This window comes from Aplysia californica, unplaced genomic scaffold (assembly GCF_000002075.1).
Source record: "Aplysia californica isolate F4 #8 unplaced genomic scaffold, AplCal3.0 scaffold00008, whole genome shotgun sequence".
Taxonomy (NCBI): domain Eukaryota; kingdom Metazoa; phylum Mollusca; class Gastropoda; order Aplysiida; family Aplysiidae; genus Aplysia; species Aplysia californica.
Genome location: NW_004797278.1, coordinates 2,102,639 through 2,129,548, shown reverse-complemented (window position 1 = coordinate 2,129,548; position 26,910 = coordinate 2,102,639). Strand labels below are relative to the sequence as shown.

General features: G+C 38.6%; 2 protein-coding genes across 2 annotated transcripts in view; one reads left to right on the top strand and one right to left on the bottom strand.

Annotated features, from left to right (window-relative positions):
* Positions 1 to 1,160: 1,160 nt before the first annotated feature.
* On the top strand, positions 1,161 to 21,949 carry LOC101851778 (glucose-6-phosphate 1-epimerase). Its single transcript, XM_005089709.3, has 10 exons — positions 1,161 to 1,419; positions 4,336 to 4,387; positions 6,705 to 6,763; positions 7,490 to 7,572; positions 7,902 to 7,975; positions 11,740 to 11,810; positions 13,864 to 13,970; positions 14,716 to 14,780; positions 15,459 to 15,553; positions 16,708 to 21,949. The coding sequence occupies exons 1-10, from the start codon at positions 1,329 to 1,331 to the stop codon at positions 16,869 to 16,871; spliced, it is 861 nt and encodes a 286-aa protein (XP_005089766.1). The 5' UTR covers positions 1,161 to 1,328; the 3' UTR covers positions 16,872 to 21,949.
* A 400-nt stretch (positions 21,950 to 22,349) lies between these two features.
* The window catches only part of LOC101856995 (cytosol aminopeptidase), a gene marked incomplete in the record, with an annotated part of 30,864 nt that continues 26,303 nt past the window's right edge, over positions 22,350 to 26,910 (bottom strand). Inside the window, 4 exon segments of the mRNA XM_035969693.1 lie at positions 22,350 to 23,439; positions 24,314 to 24,407; positions 25,555 to 25,701; positions 26,370 to 26,449. Coding sequence (XP_035825586.1) covers positions 23,381 to 23,439; positions 24,314 to 24,407; positions 25,555 to 25,701; positions 26,370 to 26,449 — 380 coding nt within the window.

Genomic DNA, 26,910 nt, shown 5'->3' with positions numbered 1-26,910 from the left:
ACAGTTCGATGTGATCCTGCCTGGAACGAACTTGTAGGCCCTTCCCACCCAGCGAGTGGTGTAAGTTTAGGTGGCGAGCTCAGATGCGAGTGCAATTAAGGTGTGGGGAAAACAAACTCGTTCGGTCTAGGCGTTCATAAAACCGTTTTTATGACCGCCTAGCGTTCGGTTAATTCACAACTCGGTGTGATCCCTTCCGGAGCAAACATTGTACCGTTTCATCGAGTTTTACAACGCTTGTGATCACATTCACGAGAGTGGCTGATCTTTGACGCGACGGGCAGATCTTTGATCTCAACTTTAACACTCTTGCATGGTTGATCGGCTGTGCTCGCCCGGGTGTTTGTTCCGTAAATTATTATCAGAAATGCCGGCACTTATCCTTTCATTAAGCTTCAAAAGTACTCAAAATGTACTTTAAAAATACTCAAAAGTACTTTTATAAAAAGTATCGGAGTAGAGTAAAAGTACTGGTTCTCAAAAGTGTACCGGAATACAGTAGAAGTACCTAAAATTGCTTTGCTTGTACTCCGTTACAACCAGCTCTGTTGGTGACAGCTGGAAGCTTTCGATCTCTTTCCATATATTATTATTATATCGGTAATAATGTTTACATTCTCGTCATGACGGAATGTATGGTGAATAAGGAAAGTGCCACGATATCGCATTCTGCCCTCCCTCTCTCTGTTTTTCTCTTTCTCTCCCCTCCCCCTCTAATATATATCTTTGTGTGTTTGTATGTGTGTGTGTGTGTGTGTGTGCGCGCGCGCGCGCGCACTCGGTAGAGAGACAAAGAGTGAGAGGGAGAGGGGGGGTGGGATTTAATAGGAATCTTATGTTTTTGCTTATTATGTATGCATTAACTCTTAGTTTACGGAAGGCTAAATATCCTGGGCCTCTTCTCGGATCTGTACGCAGCCAATTTCGTCAGCCAAGATTTCAGCATCACAAACTTCCTTTGCATAAAATAAACACCAAACTCAGCACAAATAAATGACCCAAGCAGTAAAATACAGTTTGTTTATTATATGAATTTGCCGAGGTCTGTTGGAGTCTTGTTATGACTGCCGTGAGTCCACACTGAACTGGCGACTGCCGCGCCGTTAACAAAGAGTTAATAAAAGTAGTTAACGAAATCAAAGCAACCAACGCGTTCTGGTTGTTTACATTACAAAGCATCTGCTGTGCTTCACGGAGTAGGCGGCGGCCTAGGCCAAGCTCGCTAGTATTTTTACATGTCATCATAGAAGACCTGAGTCACCCTTAGACTTAAATTGTCAAAACTGCCACTCATAGATCTGTCTTTGAAGAACAAGAAGCCCACTGCAATGGCACACCAAGAATATAGTCACTTTCCAAATGGAGATGTTATTTTCCTAGATCGTGGAGATGGTTCATCAGCTCTGGTGCATTTGTTTGGTAAGTTGCCACGATTCTCTTACTTTTCGGCAAATAAATGCTTTATTGACCGGTTTATTGTATACCAGCTACAACCATCTCATGGATGTTGATCTTTATTTTTCACTATAGGTCAACACGTTTCAATGTGAATGGATTCGTTTCTGCACCATAGAACCATGCGTAGGCCTATAATTTTCGATTTTGGGGAAATGGGTATACAGTCGAAGCTGTCCTGACAGCCATCTGTACAAACGGCCACTTTCCATTTCCCCCCTTTTTTCTATATAATTTAACTGTGTAAAACGGGCACCTGTCCAACACAGCCGCGGCAACCATATTTTAACACACACAACCCCTATTACACCAAGTAATTTTATAACACCTGTGAGGTTAGCATGTCCTCATAACCCATTTAAGCCCTGCCCAGAACTCATCAAACTCAAATCGTAAGTGAGATGAGGGTTCACTGTTTACCCAGTCTGTAACAAAGTAACAAAGGACGTCAACATGAACCCGTGACAGAAGCGTTGCCCGTTCTCCAAGTGCATGGCGACTAATGAGTTTGTTTTAACATGGCGCTCTGTCTTCCTTGTCTGATACATTTTGTAAAATTGTTTTATTGTCACCCTTGCGCAAAATCCGCAACAAAATAAAAACAACAAACAAAATGCAAACCAACAACAACAAAAACAACAGCAATACGGCTACTTTCGATTGGGACCTCAGATGGGAATGGTTTGAGGTTTTTTTCATTTTGATCAGTCCCCTAAGACAGCCACCTGTCTTACAGCCACTTTTCTCCTTGACAATGGGTGCCCGTCTTACACAGGACTGTATAAGTGGCCCACAACAGTCGACAGTGTCCAGAACACCCATCCAGGGTCAGGAGTGTTGCTTCACTTCCACATTAGAGTCTATTTTTAAAAATGTCAGCCCCAAACCTCCAACAATGAGTTCCCTATCCTTTAACCTTTCAGGGAAACACCTCCCTCTTTGGAAGATGAGGACCCTGTGGATAAACTTTTACGCATATTTTGTCCTGAAGGGTGCACATAGTTCAACAGAGGTGGCTTTCTACATTTGGTCTTTGTTTGTCAACCCAGAGGTCTGAGGTTTGATCCCTGCCAGTGTCAGGGTTTTTTTTCACATGTTATTCAACACAGGAGCTTGCCACATTAGTGGAGCGGCTGGACACAACCTCAGCAGCCTGCGGCATGGAGATCAGTGCCGAGAAAACCAAGCTAATGACCAATAACACCAATAGCATCAACGCGGACCTCAAAGTCAGGGGCGAGAAACTTGAGACCGTCAACAGCTTCAAATACCTCGGATCTATCGTCTCTGATGAAGGCTCAAGACCAGAAATTATCTCCAAAGTCCAGCAAACAACAGCTGCGCTGTCAAAACTGAAGCCTATCTGGAGGGACAGAAACATGCACAGCTAAAAAATTAGACTAATGCGCTCATTGGTCATCTCAATATTTTTATACGCCTGTGAGTCGTGGACACTAACAGCAGAATTTGAGAAAAAGATTCAGACCACAGAGATGAGATGTTACCGCAGACTCCTTGACATCTCGTACAAAGACCACATTTCAAATGCTGAAGTACGAAAGAGAATCACCAACGCAGTGGGGCAATATGAAAATCTACTGACCACAGTGAAGAGACGAAAACTAAAATGGTATGGGCATGTCACAAGATCCACAGGACTTGCCAAAACAATCCTGCAAGGAACCGTACAAGGAAAGAGAAAGAGAGGAAGGCAGAGAAGGATATGGGAGGACAACATTACAGAGTGGACAGAAAAGACGATGGGTGACAATCTGAGGAGAGCAGAGGACAAAAATAGATGGCGAGAGCTGGTTTTCAAATGCAGTGGTGCCCCAACGGTTGCCCCAACCACGGGATAGAAGAAGAAGAAGATTCAACACCCCCTGATCCACATATAGGCAGGACTGAGCAGTTTAGACGCAGTCTTCTTGGATCTGATAAGTAGGCCTACAACAAATCTCAGAGATCCCATCAGAATTTAGAAGTTCCACACGTCACGTTCAAGTTCCCTTGGCCTTTTAGTTTTAGTTTTAGTAGAGATTTTACAGCTCTCGCAATTGCATTTATAAGGTCACATGAGCGCCAAGAGGTGGATGTCAACAGAGAAGTCCTTGGCTTACAGGGAATCAGACTGACTCTGCTCACCTCTCTAGCTTCAACAGCACAAAGTCTGCTTCGACTATCAAGGCACCCTGGAAATAGTGGGTCACAAAAATGTGACAAACATACAAAAGAAGTAGAGGAAAAATGACGATAGTAAGGATTAGGAAAGAAAAAGCAGCAGTTCCCTGTTGTAGACCAGGCACAGTTATATGAGCGTGACATTGATGAATCAGCCCTTTTACAATTCTACTGTGCATGAACGAGAAATGTCCCCCCTTTGGAAATGGCCTAAAGACACTTCAGTCAGTGGCACCAGCCCAGGGGTTCCCTTAGCCTTGATGATTCTAAAACCGAAAAGTAAAGAGTAATTAGTGGGATCTTGTGGCTGTCTGTCCAGCATGGTATGGTAATTGGTTCTACTATATAAAGATAAAATGGCCTTTCATGTAAAAATGGACTCCACTTCTGTGAGAGGAAGATCTTTCAGTCGGCCACTCCCAGAGCTCTAGCAGGGGTACGAGAGGAAGAAGAATTTTAGAATGTACTATGTTACAGTATTTGCAATTCAGATACCGTACCGAGGCTCTCTTAAGAGATCGAGGTCCTTAATTTTAAAATCCAAAATAAGTCTGACAAAATTTAGTTTTTAGCTTTCCATTCCCAGATTTCGCTTTCAGCTGGGATGATGGAGTGAATATTCAAGTTTTCTTAAATTGTACAAGCACAGAGATGGTTGGCTGCATAAAGTTAAATGTAATATTATTTTGTTTTATACAGGTGCTACCTTGCTGTCTTGGAAATGCAAAGGCCAAGAGAATCTTTTCGTAAGGTAAATTGCATTTACAAAAGATGCGTGTCAGTACATGGGTGTGTGTGTCTGTCTGTGTATGGTTGTATGTGTGATTGCGCACATCCATGCTTGTGTGTATGTGAATTGTATCGCTGCACCAAGCCTTGCTTGAAATTTAATTTTTAAAATAAGAGCATGAACTTGTGGCCTAGTGGCCCAAAGTACAACACTTTTGATAAGGTTTTTCACTGGCTGAAACAGCAAACATTTGTTATCAGGTGCTGCAATGTTATATTTTTTAGTTATTTCAATTTGTAGAAGATCAACATCTTTTCAGAATGAAGAAAATCATCATCATCATAGCTTTTCTCACCCTGGATCAGGATATAGGCCACAAACAAACACTTTCCACCTTTCCCTATCCTGGGCTAGTCGCTGATGTTACTCCCTGTCTTCTCATATTTCTATACATATCCATTTCCATGACTCTTCTCCAGGTTTCACATGGTCTTCCCCCTGGTGTTTTACCCTGTGGTTTCCAATCTAACACTTTCCTTGTTATGCAGCTGCTTGACTTCCTAAGAGTGTGTCCAATCCATCGTCAACGCCTTCTGCCCACCTCATTTCTGACTGGGCTCTGTCTTGTTCTTCTTAATACTTCTCATTAGTGACCTTGTCTGTCCACCTGATTCTGATTCCTTAAACACTTGTTCAAGAAAACCTGGATCCTCTTTATGCAAGTCTAAGATGCGTTCCATGGCTCACATCAATACAGCAAGACTGACTTCACATTTAAGTTGAAAATCCTCAGCTTTGTTCGTAGTGAGATATCCTTGGTCCCTCAAATCTTATTCAAAGCTATAAATTCAGTCTGTGCCTTTCCGATGCGAGACTTTATTTCAGCGCCTGTTCCTCCCTCTCTGTCAGTTGTACTCCCAAGATAGCAGAAGGATTCGATGTCTTCAACTTCAAGTATATTTTCCTCTATTGTGATCTGCTCCTTTCGTAAAACATATATCCTTAGGACTTTTGACTTTCCAGGGTGGATTCTCAATCCACCTGCAGAGACGAATGAAGAAAATTCATTTTAAATAAAGCTTGTTTGTATTGATTTACAACATGTCTTCGTTTCTGAGTTGACCTAGAGAAGTAACAAAGTTGTAAATTTTTTTATGGCTCCATTGATGCAATTTAGAGAGTTGTAAAGGAGGCAGTGCTGTTTTGACCCTGCCTATCAGGACCTACTATAGATGTAAGAAGTATGACATCCCAACAAAAAGATATAGTATAGATACTCTAAAAGATATTTTCCCTGTGTGGAAATGGAACTCGCATAAAACTCGCATAAATATCTCTTGTGTGCTAGGTAAAGACCTTTATCAGTACACCACAGACACTGGTCTACTAAAAGTAGAATTCAGCTGCTTATGTAGTGCTTTAAAAAGTGCATGCTTCCTTTCAGTGAGGTTTTAAGGCAAATTGCTGTGACAACAGTCACATTTTGCCAGATCAGACAATAGCAACACACAAAATATTGAATGAACAAAGAATTCACCAAAGTGCCCAATACCCACCCATCAAGAGATCAAACATTGTCATATACATATTTTAGTATAATGTACAAACTCAGAATACAATTTATTTTTATTTCTGCACTTTATTGTACAATTGTGAGGCAGCGTGGTGAAATCAGACGCTCGTCAAAATAATGGAATCAAAGAAACTGGCATTTTCCCGCCAGTTTGGCAATTTTTATCAAATTTTTGTTTTTTGACTCAACACCTTTTATGGCCAATTAAGAACAAATTTTTGAGCGGATATTAATGAAAAATGTTGATTAAAGGCACAAAAATGGTAAATTTTCAGTTTCCAAGTACTCTAGAGCTATGGAAATCACTAAACTTTGGCTGCCATTTTTTGGATAATTTTACCTCTGAAGCCAGACAACCCCACCTTTTTCAGTTGCAAATATCTTGACTTCTATCAACGATAGATAAGTAATTTTTCATCAAAAGATAGACAAATGAACAAGCTTTACGGGGATATCAATAACTGTACTTGTCCAAATATTGACAAGCGCCTGATTCCACCGTGTTGTGACACAATTGTGGATCAAGATATTGAAGTGAGGAGTGCTGTGAAAAATTGTTTGAACAAATAGAATTTTTCGTCGAAGAGGCTCAAAAACTAAGTTCTTTATTGAGAATGAGAAGGGGTCTGCTCCTGTTGTCAGACTCTATAACTTAAATGGATGGAAGATGAATGGGGGGGGGGGGTGTCTTGCCTCTTTTATATATATGTATGGGCCTATATATTTATATATATTTATTTTGCATGGATTTTTTTTCTTTTCAAGCTCTACTTCTAAGTTTGACAAGAAGAAAGCCATTCGTGGAGGAGTACCGGTTGTATTTCGTGAGTTGTGGTTCGCAATTCTTTTGAAAGGAGATTACCTGTGTTTACCTGTGTTTTCCTTATTTTTCCAATGTGCTTTTATTTAGGTTTGAATTTTTAGTTCTGGGCTTTTGGCTGGAAATCTTTTATTTTCATACTATAAGACAGCTGTTTTGGTTAAAAAAATTTATATGATTATTGAAGTTCTGAAATTATTAAACTTTTGCCAAATTTAATCACTGTGGTTTCTTCTTGAGTCGTAAGTTAAAAAGTATGGTCATACTCATAACATAATTTTAATATTGTTTTTTAAAATGTCTACCATGATTACTGTGGATTGTTGTTGATGATATAAATGTGGCTGTGGAACACTTACAAGATGCAGCAGTCTAGGGTTCAAATCCAAGTAGTTAGATTTGAACATTTAAGTCAGTACATTTGTACAACCAACTCTTGAAATTAATTTATTCATAAGGTGTAGACTACTTTCGACCTGATTGATAAGATTGCTCTTTCAGTAATGGTTTGGCAAATATGTCCCATTTCTTCTCTTCATATATAAAGACTTATTTACTCTGCTATCTGAAGTCTTTTACTTCAGTGTGCCTGCCAATAATCGAATTCACCTCTGTTGGATTTCCCTAGAAAGATATTTCAAGATAATATTCCTCTTGACAGGTAGTCATGATATTTGTTTGAAGTCACACATGAGCTTAGAAAGGGTCTTCTAATTTTTTTTTTTTTCAGCAAATTTTGGACCTTGGCCTCTGGGACCTCAGCATGGATTTGCAAGGATCAAACCATGGACAGTGTCTATTCCTCCCACTAAGGTAACAAATTGCAGGTCTTTTCTCCCTTCCTATATATTCTTTCCCCCTGTAGTGTAACTTCTTCTTCATTACAGATGCCACCAGTGCAGTTTGGATAAACTCCTTTTTCGCCAGTGTGCAGAGAATATTTATTTTCTTTCATGCAATGTAGATATCTGGAGTGCTTATCTACCGATGTTCATGTCATCTCAGATCTTGTCCAGTGACCATGGTCTCATAGTTGCAGAAAGAATATTTAAAATATCATGTGTAATTTTATTCAAATGGAAAAGCAAATTCTCTGTGCTTTGTGTCAGTTTGCAAGGCTATGTTTTATCCTTTTTTTTCAGGGACAAGACGGAAACGTCCTCACTGTTCTGTCTCTGGAGGATGATGAAGAAACAAGAAACATGTGGGACTACAAGTTAGTAATGACTCGTAACATCCATTGGTTTATATCAAGGGTCACCAAACTTGTTTCCAAGTGGGCTGGATAACTGAGAAAATGCTGAGTGCGGGCCAGATAATTATTTTACTCAATACATGACACTGAATGCTTACAAAAATAAAGAAACCAACCTATTGATTTATTAGTGCCCAAAATACACCAAAAAAAGGCAAGAAATATAATTTATTATGTATGCTGCACTAAATACTAAAAGTCATCAATGTAAGTAATGTTACAGTAAGGTAGTTATTGTGGACTGGGGTGTCTGTGGACTGCCTGCCCACCCTGAGAAGGGGCCATTCATGTTGAGAATAGGAGGGTACGAGGGATAAGATAGTTATATGCACCTGGAATGTTCATACAATGTACAAGGCAGGGAAGGCTCTGCAGGTTGCAAGAGAGATGGAGGCCTACCAACTTGCTTCAGGGGAAACAATTCTCTACTCTGGACATCTGGAGGAAAACTCGCCACATACAGAAGGAGTAGGTATTCTGTTATCAACACAGGCCAAACGGGCTTTGATAAGATGGAAAGCAGAAGGTCCGCGACTAATATCAGCTGAATTCCGTTCACAGAAGAAAGACATTAACCTTCATGTTATGCAGGGAAATGCCCCCACCAATTATAAGGACCAGGAGGTGGAAGAGACTTTCTACAAAATGCTACAAAATACTGTTGATCAGGTTAGAAGAAAGGACATCTTGATTGTAATGGGAGACTTCAACGCTAAGGTAGGCAGTGACAATGTAGGCTTTGAAGAAATCATGGGGAAACACGGACTTGGAGTCAGAAAAGAAAATGGAGAACTGTTTATGGAAATATGTGCAACAAATGGGCTCATGATAGGAGGGACTGTTTTCCCACATAAACAGATACACAAAGAAACATGGGTGTCTCCAGATCAACAAACTGAAAACCAGATTGACCACATATGTGTCAACAAGAAATTCAGGAGATCAATAACGGATGTTAGAGTTTACAGGGGTGCAGACGTAGCTTCTGACCATCATCTGCTCATTTCAACAATCTGACTAAAACTAAAGCAAAGACAGGGGATTGTCAATCATAGGTGCCAGTACAAGGTGGAATTTCTTAGAGAGCCATCATAAAGTGAGGAGTTTAATGTAGCAGTTAAGAACAGGTTCCAAGTGTTGGAAACACTAGGCGAGGATAGCAGCGTGGAAGAAACATGGCAATCAATAAAAGAAGGCTGGACCACTGTGTGTCAAGAGGAACTGGGGAAACGGAAACGTGAGCACAAGCCTTGGATATCGGCCACCACTCTGAGGAAGATAGAAGACAGGAAAAAGAAAAAGGATCAGGTAAAGAGGAGCAAGACAAGAGCAGCCAAAGCAAAGGCCCCAGAAGAATACACCAAAGCAATGAAGGATATAAAAGTCAACATACAGAAAGACAAAAGAAACTATGTGCATGATCCGGCGTGCGAGGCAGAGGAAGCATCAGGGGCAGGAAACATGAGAGGACTGTATGAAACAACCAAGAAACTTGCAGGCAGATGCAGGAACGCAGATGTCCCAGTTCAGGATAAAGAGGGAAAGCTTCTCACAAATTAGAGATGGGCGGGAAGCGCTTTTTCCTTCCCGAGCGAGAAGACCGAGTAGCTGACCTATTTCTCGCCGAGACCGGTCCCGGGAACGAGAAACACTTCCCGTCTCGTGTCTCGAGTCTCGAGCAATGCTTCTCGTCTCGTGACCGATTTCTCTTCTCGCCCCGCAGTTCGAGCCGCTCATTCAGCGAGAAGGCCGGCCGTGGCCGAGATTTCTCTTCTCGCCCCACAGAACGAGCAACTTGTTTAGCGGGAAGGCCGGTCGTTGCGGGGATCTAAACTTAGAAACGAGGCTTGCCCTGGTGCGCAGGCGCAGGCGGTGAAGGAAGGTAGGGAGACGACCTAGGCCTAGGCCCTGATCAACTCCCCACTCGCCTCGTCTCGCCACCCTCTCCCCTCCCTTTCAGTTTCACACACAGGACGGCACTGTGATGGGTGGCACTGTCTGCGTTGTCATTTCTCGCCTCTCACTCTCTCACTCTCGTTACTGTTACTCGTTATGTCAAGCCAACGAGCAGTATCACGTCTCGGTACAGAGCAGTAGTTTGGTGCCCGGGAAGTGACGGGAAGGGCGTTTCCCGCAAGAAACGAGACTCGGCTCGTCTCGTGCCCGCCCCTATCACAAATCCAGATGAACAGAAAGAACGCTGGAAGGAGCACTTCAAAGAGCTACTGAACAGACCAAGGCCAGAAAAACAGTTTGACATTCCACCAGCAGAGATTGATCTGGAGGTGAGTGAAGAAAAGTCCAGTTTAGAGGAGATCAAGGAGGCGATAAGGCACCAGAAAGCAGGCAAGGCAGCCGGCCTAGATGGAATTCCCCCAGAAGTTTTCAAGGCGGATATCGACACTGCGGCAGGGATTCTTGATAGAATTATTGGCAAGAAATGGGATGGGGAAGAATTTCCACAGGATTGGAGAGAGGGATTGCTTGTGAAACTACCCAAGAAAGGAGACCTGCATGAGTGTAAAAAAATACAGAGGAATCATGCTCCTGTCCATTCCTGGGAAGATTTTAAGTTGTACCATACTGGAAAGACTGAAGGAAGCCGTGGATGCAAAACTAAGAGAGGAGCAGGCAGGATTTCGTAAAAAGAGATCATTTACAGATCAGATTGCAGCTTTGAGGATAATAGTGGAGCAGTCCACGTAATGGAACTCTTCCCTGTACGTTAACTTTGTTGACTACGAGAAAGCTTTTGACAGCCTAGATAGGGACTCAATATGGAAGCTCATGCGCCACTACGGAATACCAGACAAGTTCATAAGATTGATCTAGAAGATGTATGAGGGAATGAGCTGCAGTGTCTTACTTGGAAGGCAGCGGACAGACTCGTTCGAAGTGAAAACAGGAGTGAGACAGGGATGCCTGCTATCGCCTTTTCTCTTTTTATTAGCAGTGGATTGGATAATGAGACAGACAACAATAATCTACATATCATGAAATAAGATGATCTCCCAGTATGGCAAATTTCCCCTCAAAGACTTTCGAAGTTCCCCATCATCACATCCACTAGGAAAAAAAAAAAAAAAGAACAAAGCAGCTGAAGTACAACTAGCAAGCAAGCCAATCAGTGGACTCTTTTTTTTCACTGGCTACGAAAAGTTGCAGACAAAACAGGGGTCATGCATGTTGAGCATAGAGGGGATGTAGGCTTGTTTCATTGCAAGCTAACTGAGAGTGGCGAAGTTACCTGACTCCACTCTAGTACTAGAAGATATGATCTGTGAAGGAATGGTACTTTGAGGAAATACAACTCTTACTAACAGGTCCAACTAAGCAAAGATTTCTAATGCAGCAGAAGAAAGGTAAGATGAGTTTTGAGGAGAAAAAAGTTATCCATTGAGCTCAGCTTACTGAAGCCAGGCATGAGTGAGAGACTTATTTCTTTTTTCCCATGTATGATTTTAGCGCACATGGAGCCTTTCCTCTGCATAAATACAGATGTGCAGTACAGGAGTCCTGAAGATAGTGAATAACATGTTAGTTTATGGTTGTGTGTGTGTGTGTGTGTGTGTGATTGTGTATGTGTATGTATGCGTGTGAGTGTGCGTGCACAGATGTGTATGTGTGTGTGTATTTATTACTTAAACATGAAAGGCTGAGTAAAGTCTCAGCAGCATCCTGCAGTAAATAAGTTTACAGTATCTTTCATCATTCTTGCTTGACAGGTTCAAACTGGTTTACACCTTGGAGCTGAAGGAGGACTCTCTTGTTTCATCATTTTCAGTCCACAACACTGGTAATTAAACTTTCTGTCTTAAGACCACGTACATAACATTCAGCCTCTCACCAAAACCCTGAAAGGTAAACTTGCATCTTGATGGAAACACTCTACAACACGAGTCAAATCCCACTTATTTGGGCGTGACGTTTGATCCAAGACTAACGTGGCAAGCCCAAACAGAGAGGTGCAAAAGTAAAGGTAACAGAAGAACAGCACTGCTTAGAAAGTTGGCAGGGTCAGATTGGGGAGCAAACCACTCTGTCTTACGTGGCGCCTATGTTGGATATGTCCGCCCAGTCCTGGAATATGGTATCGCAGCGTGGGGAACAGCATCAGACAGCAACTTCCACAAAGTAGCGAGAATCCAGAATCGAAATCTACGGATCATCACGAGAGCAATGAGATCTACGCCCATTCATGCCATGGAGACACTAAATGGGTTAGAACCCCTAAACGACAGACGCGATCTGAAAGCGATTGTTCATCAGGAAAAGGTCAAAAGAATGCCAACCCACCCAATGAAGGATAGATCTTCAAAAAGCCAGAGCAAACGCTTAAAAAGAACAAGCTTCCTCCATATGGCCAGACACTCCAGCTCTGGAATTGAAATCTCTCTTGAAGAATCTCCAACCCCACTAGACCCGTGTCAAGTCCACCCTCTTCAGACTAGCCACCCCCCTCAAATTCGAGAGAACCTAGAAGAGCTTGGCACCAAATCTGAAGTCCCTCCTCCGATACTCAAGTCACTGACACTCGACTACCTGGACAGAAACTTTCCAAGCAACCGGTGGAATCGAGTTTACACAGATGAATCAGCAACTGATGCAGTCAGAAAAGGTGGTGGATGTATTTACGTAGAGTGGATAGATGGGTCAACAGAAAGCCATTCCATCCCTACAGGATCTCTATCTTCCAATTACAAAGCAGAAACATCAGCACTCGAAACAGCAGCCACCCTTCTCTTGAATCACCAAAAATCTGAAGCCAACACCGTCATCCTCACAGATGCCAAATATGTCTTACAAGCTCTCCAAAAGCCACAATCAGCTCAAGTACGACGACTCCTTTCACTCTTAAGTGATCTAAGCTCCCAAGCCCACTCAACTCTGCAGTGGATACCTGGTCACTGTGGCATTCATGGAAATGAAAAAGCAGACGATTTAGCTAAAGAAGGAGCCAAAATGATCCAGATTGAAGATGGCATGGATCTCTCAGAGTCAAAAACGCTAATAAAATCTACCTTAAGAAACAGATGAAAAAATCCCACCCTAAACACAACAGACGTGACCCCTACTACAGGCTAAATGGAGCAGACCAGGTCACAATCTTTTGACTACGTTGTGGCCACAACAGACTCAAACACCATATGCACACTAAATTAAAAGTGGAAGAGTCCACGATCTGTGAAAGTGGACACGACCAAGAGGATGCCAACCATGTCCTTCAGCACTGCCCACGCTTCGCTACTCTTTGTACACAGACGTGGCAGCATGTGACTTCCCTTGAGAGAAAGCTCTATTGCAGTCTCTCAGATTTGAAGCAGACTGCACAGTTTGTGCGCGACATCAGACTGACTGTCTAGTTGCTGTCATTGAGGAGGGGGAAACAAAAAAAGAAGCTCTGTGTTAAACAGAAAGTTTACTCTTTGTGTGCACGGTGCAGAAAATGCTTCTTTTTCAAATTTGTTATACTTTGTCTTCGTTCAATGTGAATATGTAACCTGAAAACCAGACTTGTGTAACGCCTCAGAAAATGACCAGGAGCAACTTCTAGTCCAGTTTTAGTTTGTTTGTGTTGCCAGATAGGATAAATATTTCCTTTTTTTGGACGATAAAGTACATCAGAAATATGGATAAATTTCATTTAAATATTTCTTCTTACTGTAAGTTGTTTATAGGGCAAAGTAATTCTTTGGTAAATGAATTTTCTTTTCATTTACCAGTTTGCTGTCCTAAGTTTCTTGAAGTAGCTATTTTTATTGATCCTGTAGATACCATTGTAGTCCTTTAAGTCTCACTCCGCCTCCATCTGTTTTTCTTTAATGTTTGAATTCAATTATATTCCACAGACAGTAAGAGTTTAGGTTTTACCTGCCTGATGCATACCTACTTTAGGGTAGCAGATATCACCAGTACGGCTGTCTCAGGACTCAAAGGACTTGCATTTACTGATAAGGTAATTTATTTAGTTTTGTTTTGAAAGAATTCTTAATAGTAGAACCTGGGCATCCACTATTTTCAGTGGCACTGGTTAATTTTAAGCATATATTCTTATTTGCAAATTGATTTTCGTAGTTGAAATTCTGGGGTAAGAATTTGAAATTCACAATGTGGATCTTGTTTGTCTCGGAACTGACTTACATCTATAGGAAAGTGTGTTAATAACAACTTTCCTAATATCAGTTTTTGTTCTAATAACAATTTTGTACTTTTTTTCAGGTTTGAAGACTTGTTCTGTAAAAATATTGAATTGTGAAATCGAAAGAAATGAATTTCTTTTATTTCTTAAGTTTTCATTTCTTTTTCTGTGCAAATGCTGTACTGTAACTAAGCTCATTTGATGACATGATAAAAGTAATATACATAATAATTTAGTGATCTAATCTTTGCATACTTTTCCTTCAAAAGGAAAGGAAATTGCCCATATAATCTTTGCATAAAATAAGCAAAATGTCAATGCATGGGTTGGTGACTCAATTAATTTTAACAAGTAGATGACAGATTTTTTTGTAAATTCATATGAAACTTTACACTTTATTATAGCGAAGAACATCATATTATTAATTTATCATTTTGAAGCTCTGAATTTGTTGTACTTTGGTATATTAGCTCGAGCACTTGTGTAAGCATAAATTTTGAAAACCATAAATTTTGATAATAGTGTTGTATGCTAATTCTCATTTACTTGATTTATATTACAGCTGAAAGATGGAAAACAGGAAAGGGAGACTCGTGATGAAGTCACAATTGATAGAAATTATGACAGGTATGTAACGCATTTTTGCTATGAGTGATTTCTACAACATCAAGTCTGAACTGAAACTATCATTTGATCTTTCTCTTGGCATTTTCTGTGAGTTTGGTGTAAACAGTATTACTGTTTTAGAATGCTGTCACAAAAGTTATGCATGGAAGGTTTTCGGTAGAAGGTTTTATATTTTAGAGTTGGGTCATTCTTAAATCTTTTCTTTTGTTGTTTACTGTGTCTGGAGCTTTAGAAAGCACCCATGAATTCACATTTCTACCTTGTTGAGCTAGCTGGATTGAATTTTATGTGAGGAAAAAGTATGGCGAAAGGAGACAAAATGCGATTGTAAGGTGGCCTATTTTGCATTATGGCCCAATAGATATGAATGAAGAACTCTTGTCTTGCAGTGTCACAAACAGTATCTTATAAGCACGTAAAAGCAACCTGTTTATCAAGGTTGAGTCATAATTTTTTTCCTTAGTTTTATTCTTATGAATTGTATGAGGACTTCTTTATCTCCAAAATTACTCCTTAAAATGTTTGTCCTTTGAATCCTCTGGAATTGGTTGTTGTGACAGCACTAGGGAAAATAATGAAATACAAAATTATTTATGCAATTTTTTTCATATACTGATCGTGTAAGTAGTAAGAGTTTTTAATGCTTAAATTATATTTCTTTCTTTAAATTTAAAACAGGGTGTACAAAAATGCACCAAAGACTATACAGATTGTGAGTGGAGGTAACCCCAGCAGGAAAATTGAACTTATTACGTTCAACCTTCCAGACATTGGTGAGTTGCTTAAGGCATACCAAAGTTCATATGCGATATATAATATATCATGATACCTAATCTTTATCCCTTAACCCTTTGAGCTGTGACCTCCTAAGGCTACCGTGCCCCTCTGCCTGAGCTCCTGAGTGATATATTACTAACATTCACATGATCGTCAGAATCACATTCCATATATCCCACCCAGGGTATTCATTGTCATTACCAGTATATAATTCAGAAAGATCTACAAAATAATCAATAACGTCTTGTGTAGTAAACGCTGTTTTCCATACACGTTTTGTCTCAGGCGGGCCGGGTTAGGGATGGGGTCTCTCTCCCCGTTGTACTGGTGGCTAGGCATACGGGCAGTTATACACACCACCGGTGTACCGGTGGCTAGGCATACGGGCAGTAATACACACCACCGGTGTACCGTGGCAAGGGCTCAGAGGGTTAAAGGACTTAAGTTGAGGGGATATATATTTTGATTTCAATTTCAGCTTCTTAATGAACATTAAATCTTTCAAATTTCAAAGTGTGGTCAGCCTCTCAAGATAATACAAAGAAGGATTCTAGAAATCTTTGTAGTACTACGCAACATTATAGTATATAGTATAAGTTAGATGTCTGAATCAGACACGAAAAGCAGGTAATGGGGCATCGTAAAAGTGTTACTGGCTATATTTTTATATTTGGCTGTGTGATGTTACTTTGACTATTAGTGAGTATTAGATTGGAATGTAGTGTTGTTGAAGTACTTTTAGATTAAAAGTCATTGAGGAGGAGGCATCATGGAATGGTCGATGCCCCCATTTGCAAAATAAACCTGTGTAGAGAGCTTTGTGAGAAAAATTGTTTTCATTTTGCGAGACAAATATGTGACAATACAATTGAGGTATTATAGAATGACTATTAAATGATTAGAAGAAATGGAGTGGTGACTTGATGAACTACTATAAATTTTGATGATATTTGAAGATGGTATCAGATATGTTCCATGACATTTGAGATTATTAAAAATCATGTTTGATGTGAGGTGAAAAGACTATATTTATACGAAAAAGATTATTATATAATTTTAAGACTCACATTTTTTAATATAGGTTTAATTTGAAAAAAGAAATAGATTTTGTGAAGGTCAAAGTGTTAACAGACTTTTCATCTACCTACAGTTGTGTGGAACCCATGGGAAGAAAAGGCGAAAGAGATGGGTGACTTTGATGACTTGGGATACAAAGAGATGATCTGTGTGGAGGCCGGCAAAGTGGATGAGCCTGTGACTCTGCCTGCTGGACAGCACTATGAGTGCAGTCAGACTTTCAAGTCTTTGTTGTAATGTGATTTATACGGACATGTTAGTTATTTAACTTTACAGGGCTATTTGCTTGTGCAATGACCATGTACGTAGGCTCCTCTTAATTTTGTTTTTCCTACGTGTATAATTCAGGCAACATTGCCTTTATTAGGGATATATGCAATTATAGGCAATAGGAAATCTACAATCTCATGATTTTTTTTGTAGGGAATTGTGAACTGCAATAAGCTGTTCTAGTCTTGTGCTTCATTTATTCATGGAGTCATTAAAGAGAAGCCTCTTGGAAAGTGGGCATTCTGATAAGGTTTACTCAGTGCTGGACTGTGTTAATGTTTCGTCTTCATTCATACATTCTTAGAAGGATTAATTCCTTACTTTTAAATTGTAACTGCTGTTGTCATTTATTTTTCGTGCAACTTCATTGTTACGATGGTTTATAGTTTATAAAACAATCAATTCTCATTGTTGTCACAAACTTAACTTTTTTCCTTCTAAAAATTGTTGAAAAATAAAGCGAGAAATGTTCTTAGCAGTCAGGGTGAGGATGATATAGTTGTTTGAGATGTCACTGATTTATGATTCTGACTTGTTAACTCAGTTATACTACTTGATGTATGAGTAGATACCCACCATAGTATCTTGCAACTTGTATTTATGATGTATTGAATGAAAAATATTTTAGCAAATTCAAACCATTTTTATATATTAAAGGTCCTAATTCCAGAAACCATTTTCAGTCTCTAATTTTATTTGCTGTTTGAATATTGCTATTTATTCTTCAATGATAAAACTTACAGTGGCAGACATTGGGTTACCATAATATAATAGTTTAATGGGACATGCAATAGAAAAATGATGTACTCAACCTGTCATCTCACAGCAATGACACATTTGTTTTTTCTTGTCTTTAATCTGGCAAATCTTGAATTTACTGCAATGTGGTATAGATTTGTTAGTTTATTATTTGATTTTTTAAAATTTCTTTTTGGTGCCATACTGTTTAGTTTTGTAGGACATGCTGTCAAACAGCCATCTCTGAATTCCAGTAAACTTATTGTGATGATCGGTACATGCCTGTTTTATTTCTATTTAGTTCAAGAGTGGGGAGTTTACTCATAATATGCTTGCTGTGGTGTATGTGCCTATGTAATGCTTTCGTATGCTAAAGAAATGTAATGTAATTGTACTTTGGTTAAATCTGCTTTTGTTGAGTAATATTTTCATCAAGGGAAGTTTTTAGCTGAGTGAACAACATACCGTAATTGATGTTTGGGGTCATACTATTGGTAATTGCTTGTTTTATGCTTTTTAAATTCGGTGCTTATATTTTGTTAATGTATAGTAAGACCACCGTAAAGACACTGTTGTGAAAAGTTGGACCAGTGAATGTTTTCTTAAAATGCTTACACAACACTTAGAATGCTAATTATTTGGTTTTAAGTGAATCCTAGACAGTAATTCCAACAGGCCATTTATTTCCTCGTTCCCATCTGAATTGTTGCTTTTCTCCACGGCTTTGAATATTTAGACTGATCGACCAATGCCATAAAATGTTCTCAATCACTGTGATGCCTTACACTCATGATGATGAGCACAAATAAAATACATGTAGGCAAATTATTGACTCTTTTGTTTTGCAAGCCACAGTGAGATTAGATATTCTCCTTACTCAAATCTTAGACTTAAATTTAGATGATTGTTGTGTTGATACACAAAAATAATATTTAAAATTACTTCCAATGTATGTAAATAACTATCATGTAGTTCCAGATAGTCACTACTTGGAAACCATTTTAACCAGAAACTTTTTTTCAGTACACTCCTAATGTGATGAGCACTTCAGATCATTAACAGAAACACTGCTTTGGATTGAACTTGATTGATTTTTAACATTCACTTTTTGATTTGCTTTCTCTATTCTGTCATCTTGACTTTTGACAAGGTTCAAGGTTGTGACTGGTAGGCTGGTTTTGAGAAGAAATCTATGCAGTATGACAATTATATTACAGTAGTCTCTACCTAAACGCACGGTGCCCGCGAAAGCTCCTTAGCGTGGGTTTATATGGAGCATGCGTTTACATGAACCTGTGCAAAAGGAGGAAGGGACACAGTCATCGAAATTCCTTGATGTTCAAGTGACCTCCCTTGGAGGTGGGGTTCATTTAAGTCACTTTGGCCGACCGATAATGTGACGAAACGTGACTGTTTTGTGAAGGATTCCCTGACTGCAGTTAAGAATACAAAGGAACAGATAGCCTAATAGGAAACTGTTGGTGATAGTCATAAAGACAACGGCCCAGCCACATGGCTTTCCAAGCGACCAGTCCCCGACTGTAAATTCAAGGACAACATTGGAATGATGAATGATAGATCTCTACATTCAGACAAACATTTCTCTTGTGATTCATTGAACAAGTACATTATAAGTTTTTCGAGCGCAGCTGATTAGGTTTACTTGACTAATCTTTAATCCTAAAGAAGAGGCCTATCTAGTGTTCTACAGCATTCACATGTGTTGCGCTTCAAAGGCCGAGGTCTAACTAAACACTACATTATTATGCAGTCGCCCAAACACCAGTCAGAGACCTTCTCTCAAACTTTCAATCAGTGACCAATCAAAAAACATTTCAACCCCCCCAACATTTCACCGACCTGTCCTAGACCTATATGTACTGTCTGTGGAAAGTGTGAAAACGTTGTCCATCACTCTCTTTGTTCGGCGTGAAGGGAAGTCTCACCAAATATCCTGTTTTCTAGGCTTGTCTTATGCAAGCTGTGCAGTTTGTAGCAAACATTTCACTTTGTCAAGCTTTACCTGTCGGCACGTTTCGTGGATTAAATCGTTCGTTTAGAGGGAGTGACCGTGTGTTTGTACATCTAGATTATAAAGTGAAAAACCCGTCATATGACGAAAGCGTGCAATTGAGCGGAGCGTGCTTTTGAATAGCGTGCGTTTAGGCAGAGACTACTGTTTATCATGATGTTTTCAACTGCAGTTGAAGGGAGTTAGTTTTTACCCTTGGAAATGCATTTTCTATCTTTTGCTCTGCATTCATTTCAATCTATCAGCTCAAAGTCCCACAAGCTTTTCTGAACAGAGAAAATACTACACGATACTTTTACTATAGTTTGTGATATCAAACCAGGCGCTCTGCTAATAAATGTGTATGAAAATTAAGTGTGTAAAATATTAATACCCACGGCGCAGAGTTCGATTGCATGTTATTTGGTTTGATTTTTAATACTGGAAATTCATGAAAGAGTCTTTAATCTATGGCATATTATTGAATTACTGTTCACTTAATTTTATAGTCACGTATGTCATACAACCATTACAAGCAAGGTTCAAGAAAAAGAATTGTTTAGATTGCCTTAAAAGATCCTGTGCTACTGCATTAAATTTGGCTGTGTGTGCATTTTTTCAAAAAGAAATGAGCATTATAATTATAATTGATCTTTTTCTCTGCTGTATTGAAAAGTACACATCCAGCATTTACTTTTAACATCGTTTTGACAAAAATCTGTAAGGAGTCTGAGTGGTGTCAAAATTGATAGGGGTTTCCTAATTTTATTCATAAATTTGTGCAGAAAATTATCATTTAGGTGAAAAAAAATCTTCAAAGTTAGGATGGATATCTATTTATTAGGTATCAGTATAGGATAAAAATAAATTCTCCAGCTGATCTCTGATTGAGCAAGGGCTGTCAGTTTGTATACGTTATGGCAACAATATTCAGAAAGATTGGCTGAGTTCACATCTGAACTCGATATATAATATATGCATTAAAAAACAAATATATTATTATGTACGAGCTAAAGAGCCTTGGGGAATCGTATATTATAGGAGAGAAGTACTAAAATAGAGCTACAGATTTATTAAGGTTTCATCTTTGCATGGTCATGCAGCATTTAAGAATTCTTTCCTTGGGGAGTGCTTAAGTTTTCATAATTATTTTTGCAACATGTATATTATGAGCTTAACCTCACTCACAATGAAATATATGTAGTCTTAGTCTTACCAAAAAAACCCCACATTATTGCACTACCCATGATTACCTTAAAGCAGCCAGAAAACTGGTACAGAGATAAGAAGTCTTGCAGAGAAACCCAAGCTGGTCAGAGAGCTGGGCAGGTTACCTGATGTATTGACATAATACATGTTAAACTCTCTCCCTCTCTCTTTCAACCCCCCGCCCCCCTCCTTTTCCTTTATCTCTTTAAAGTCTTTATCTCACAACTCCTTGTTATTGTGCAGCTGCAACTAAAGGGTTCCTGAAGAGGTCAGTCATAGCACTTACAGCTGTCTAATCTCTTTCTTGCCCTCCACATTTCAATTTTTTCCCCAAGTCCATTCACTGGCTTTTTCCCAAGCCCTGCGCTTCTTTTCTTTTTTTAAAATATATGTGTTTCTTATGACCATCTGTGAGTTCACTGCCATTTACTATGTTTCTTGAAGAAAGGTTTTAACCTAAACATTAGGTGTATATATGTTGTTGTTTTAGAGGTTTCAGATACTGCCACTTTGTAATTTCTCACAAAATGAAAGTGCATGATTTATGATAGTGGTTCTAGAATCTAAATCAAAGTCACATAAACAGTGTTAACAGTTCCAGGGTCACAGTGATCAAGTGGAGGCAGATTCAAACAAAGTCAAGCTATAATATAACAACATTAAATTAGGTGGTCACTGAGACGTACATTTTTTTAAAAATGCAGGCGTTTCTATGCACCCTTCAACACAAATTAGACCATAATTTAAGAGGTGGGCTTCGACCCTGCCTGTCAGGGCTAACCTGGGCCAAGACTGAAACAACATCTCAACAGAAAGACCAAGGTACTCTTTAAAAGTTCTCCCCTCTTGTGAGTCAAACTTGGTTCTCCTGCATGTGACAGTGAAGCACTTAATCGCATCACAGATATCAGTGACTGGAATGCTTGCATGAATAAAACATGCTCACTATTTGTAAAATCGATTGAAACGCTGATGACTTACAATAGTGCTTGTGGACAAGAATTGATTCTAGTTTGGTTTATATTTTGTGATAATAAAATAAATCATATGCTTTGAATGTATACAAGCCATTAAAAACAAATTTCAATGAAGTATTTTTTTCAGGTAATAATTTGTGTCTGTAGAAGTAGAATATAATAGAAACAGAGATAAACAATAGCACAGAAAAATTGTAAATTGCCCAAGGTATCCTCCCACCACCCACTGAACACAAATGAAATTACATCATACAGGCAGAGCCCCTGGACAAGAGATCCTTCCAAACATGAGAGAAAAGTGTACAGAAAACATCAGGGCACAACAAATATAGTCTCTTCACCCTCTCTCAGACTTAGAGATGGTTGTGAAATTCACAGGTCCTGCCTCAATCAATTAATCACACAACTTGCAGGGTTTAAAAAGGCATACCATATCTCTTTCATGTGCCCTTTGCATTAATACAAGAAAAAACACAAATAGTACAACAAATTTAACTAGAAAGCAACAAACATCATAGTCTCTTAGAATTTATTGATAAATCCAATCATATAGATAAAGAACAAAAGTCTGCTGTAAAGTGAAGACATATTTTTCTGTCTAAAACTGTAGATGTGCTACACATGGCAACGATATAAAAAGAATCTAAGGAGAAAAAGGGTACAGCTATGTGCACATTGTTGGCAATCAACTGAGCAGCACCTGTACCAAAGTAAACAAATCCACTGGCCAGTCCACAAAAAAAGTTATCACATAAGACCTACACTAACGAAACAAACCCACATTTCTACAGTTATCACAGTTGTACAAGAATTCTCAAGAGTCCTTCATGGAAACAAGTGAAAACGCCCCCAATACAATACTGAGGCAATCAAAAAAGCACCTAGTAGACTCAAAACCAACATAACCATACTTAACTGAAATGTGTGTCTTTTACATCCGTCTGAAAAAGTTAACAGAACTGGCAATATGAAATATTAACTACTCAACACGTTACTGAGTCAACTTCATTGAAATAGCACGACTTATGAGTAACAACCATATTGCACGATAGCAAAATTAAATATGATCTAAATTCTGATTGAAAAATGGCCAGAACAAAAAAATGGACAAAGCAAAACTTCAGGATTGTTCTTGAACAAGCATTGCTGTTCTTATCGTTTCCATGAAAATATAATAAAAAAACATATCATTTTAACTCCTGGTTTTATCATGAAAAATATTTTTCTCTTAATCAAAATAACTAGCTTGGCAAAAAATAAAGAGAACCAATTCATTTTGTAGGTTAAGTGGTTAAGAAACATGCTTGCATTAAAGCCCATGGAGATTTCAGCATTTTTATTTCACACAGAAATGTTTCTGCCTGACCTTAAAACATCCCAACACTTTTCATCGCTTTTCTAATTCCACAGAAATATGTCAAAACTTTTTATTCAAATTAAACCTTACGACACTCAACAAAAATTCAAACATAACACTCTCACAACTCTTATTACTTATCATGACAAAAATGCTGGCTACAAAGTCAACAACCTTCCCCAGATTATGCTGTTTGATTACTGAGGTTCTCCAAGAATCGAGTTAGAGTTCGAGTTGGGCGCCCTGAAAACACAAACAGTGATAAATTCAGTTTTGAATTACAAACAAGTCTCCAACACAAAAATACACAAGTAAATACAATGTAGACCGCTTAAACTGAAATATGTGGGATAGACAGATTTTTAAAAGTTCAGCTGGGTTTTTGGTTTAGAGAGCCTGCTCATATAGAAGAAAGAAAAATCTGGGACTTTATTTTCTTTCAGTTCAACCCTGTTTTCAGATTAGATTCGGTTTGAGCAGACTCCACTGCAAATCCCAAAATCTTACAAATCACCATTGTGGTAGGGAAGAATAAGATTGAGTCATTCAAATTGGAAACAGATATCAATTCAGAATAAACTACACTTTTCTAACAGAGCATACGATTATCATGTTGGTCATTCATAAGAGGTGAATAATTCTAAAATTAGATAAAAGACTATGCAACCTTAAAAATGTTTAAATGTGCATCGCAAAGTTTTTTTTGAATACTCTACTAGATCGCTTCAATGTCAAGAAACAAGCTAAGTGGATAATGTAATTGATGTTGGGGTAATACTAACAAATAATTAAAGATACAAACAAATAAAGTGGAGGAAACAGAGAGAGGGGGAAAGAGAGAGGGGGGATGGAGAGAGAGTGAGAGAAAGAGAGAGAGAGAAAGAGAGAGAGAGAAAGAGAGAGAGAGAAAGAAAGAGAGAGAGAGAGAGAGAGACCTATTTTAGCCTGTGGTTAACAAAAATTAACATGATGAAAAATTAAAGATGGAGAGGAATAGCAGATATAAATATATGTACAAAAGAAATAACAACTTAGTGCGGGTACCTGCAAGACTCTTAAGTACCAAAATAGATGGAGCTCACAGAAACAGAAAGAGGGAGGATTAAAAGAAACTTGCCTGACATTCCCTGCCCAAGGTAAGGCACTTGATTTGTGTTCATCATGACTCCAGCCATGTCAACATGCACCCACTTGTCTGTTGTGACGAACTCCTGTGATTCATAAAGTACCATACAAACATTAAGTCTCTATTGAATTACCAGCCTCATAACTTGACCAGTGTGGAATTTGGTTTGGAACCCAAATATTCATACAAATGTCTACCTTTTATTTTTTTTCTGATATCTATGCGGAGTATAAAAAGATCCATATATAAAGACCATGAAGAACATAATAGGTTGAATTCAATAGCTTCAAAGTGAAAAACGGTAACTGGTGTCTTGCCCATTACATCCGGTCAGTTTGCCTTATACTCGGCATGTATTATTACAATTGCAAGTGAATGATTTTTTAAAAAAAACATTCTAGGAAACAAGAAGCCTTAAAGCTTCACATGGCTCATGTGAATAAGAAAATTTAGTGCCTGAATGAGAATAATAATAATAAATAGCATTTATACTGCGCATTTCCATTTCCTAAAAGATGCTCAATGCGCATTACAATGAAAAAGACATCACATCTTAAAAATTAATCGACAAGTGTGTACGTAAAACAAAGTATTATACATATATTATAAACGCATATGTGTAAAATTTTATACCAGAAAAACAGTCTCGCAGTGAGGTTGAAAATGTGTTCACTAAAAATATACAATGCAACAAAAATTCACGAACAGTCAAAATAAAGTTGAAACGTGAGTAACTAGAAACATTCATTAAAACATTAATTCTATACAGATAGAAAAACATTTCCGTTCTCTCTCTCTCTCTCTCTCTCTCCATCTCTCTCTCTCTTTTCTCTCTCTTTTCTCTCTCTATCTCTCTCTTTTTCTCTCTCTCATTCTCACTCGCTATTTCTTCAGTCTCACAGTCTGGCATACACATGCATATATATCACAGTACATCATAGTGACAGGTATGCTTTTGTGAATAAAAAATGCTTCAGCTGATTTTTGAAAATGGAAATTGTTGGGGCAGAATCATTGGCTTTAAGTACTTTAAGCTTTTCAGAAAAGAATACATGATGGAGTGTCTACCAGGCACCATACACTCTGCAGGTTTATTTCATTAATTTCAAATTAAGTACAGTAAATAATGGAATAGACAAAGGCTACTAGACTGCTTAGTTAAAGAGAAGCTTTACCGTAAATAAGTTGATCATTTAAAAACTCACTGCATTCCTTAAAGTTTAGTTTCGTACCTGAAGAAATGCTGCAGCTGTACAGCTTCCTGCTTCTCTCTTGCCACCAATGTTATTCAGATCAGCCAAGTCAGATGTGGTCATGATCTTGGTGTAATACTTGAACAAAGGCATTCGCCACACACGATCTCCAGTCACTTTGCCGGCCTACACAAAGCAAAAGACATATATTCAGAGGTGCCAAGTAGATACCCAAAAAATCTTGAACTTTTTGGACCTCCATGGAAACACAACATGTACAGGGACTCCAAATCTATGGATCATATTGTCTTATAATATAATATTAATACACCTTGAATTTACAAAAGTGCAGGGAGGGGGGAGAGAAAGAGAGAGAGAGAGGGGGGGGGGGAGAGACAAATAGATAGAGAAAGACAGATAGTAATATAAAGCATTCACAGGTGCTATACATGACCAAGAAGCTCTTCTTGCTGTACTGTCAGATGAAAAAATCCAGTCATTCAAGAACATGAATGTATGAAAGGATAGCAGCAATCAATAAGGCAGTGAAACTTCCAACAAGGATCTACCATTGTATCCACCACCAAGATCATTTAATATTCCGAAGAATGAAATTGTAACACACAGCACAGAATATGTGATGCTTGAATATACTCAGTACAAATAGAGAGATTTCTACATACATTGAGATAAAATTAAACTTGTGGAGAGCAGCATTTCATTATGAACCCACACACACCAAACAGGAACAGTAAGGACACGGAAAATTCAGGATACAAAATTTGTTTGCCAGTGAGTAGTGAGCAGGAGTGACACCAAATGAATTATAATAAGTTTCTGTAAGAATTTCTTACATCATTGAGCGTTTGCCAGATGAAATCAGATTTTGTGTATGCAGCAGCTGCCGTACTTCCAAGAGCAACAACTACAGCACCTAAAAGAAGGGAAAAAAATCTATGAGGCACACAGTACATTAACTAATGAGTACACAGCTAACTGAACAAAAGAAATCCAAACAGTAAGTCCTTGGCCCTAGTTAGTAGCTCATTGTGAAAGAATTTTGGCTATCATAAATCAGCCTCTTAACTCCCCGTTCCAACAACACAGTTTTCAAAAGCTCAGGAAGTCACATGGAAAACAACTTTAACCTTGCACCATGTCTCATATTCATTGTGCAAACACATGGTTAGCACTGTGGCTCAGTACAAAGTTATTTATCCCAATTGTAAAATCATCTATAAAGACTTCTTCCTTCAAAAGTCAAAGCAAGATGAACAACAAAATCAGCCCTATGTTTATTGTACTTTATACTGAGGCTTAAGTAAAATATCTACATAAAAAAGTAGGCCACTTTCATCAAACTGTTGTTGAGAGAAATCATAAACTCTTTTTCTA

Bases quoted from the DNA above. Each gene is read 5' to 3' on its own strand.
- LOC101851778 (XM_005089709.3), top strand. From the start codon at position 1,329: ATGGCACACCAAGAATATAGTCACTTTCCAAATGGAGATGTTATTTTC. The intron at 7,573-7,901 runs GTAACAAATTGC...CTTTTTTTTCAG, and splicing joins TGTCTATTCCTCCCACTAAG to GGACAAGACGGAAACGTCCT. The intron at 13,971-14,715 runs GTAATTTATTTA...TTTATATTACAG, and splicing joins GACTTGCATTTACTGATAAG to CTGAAAGATGGAAAACAGGA.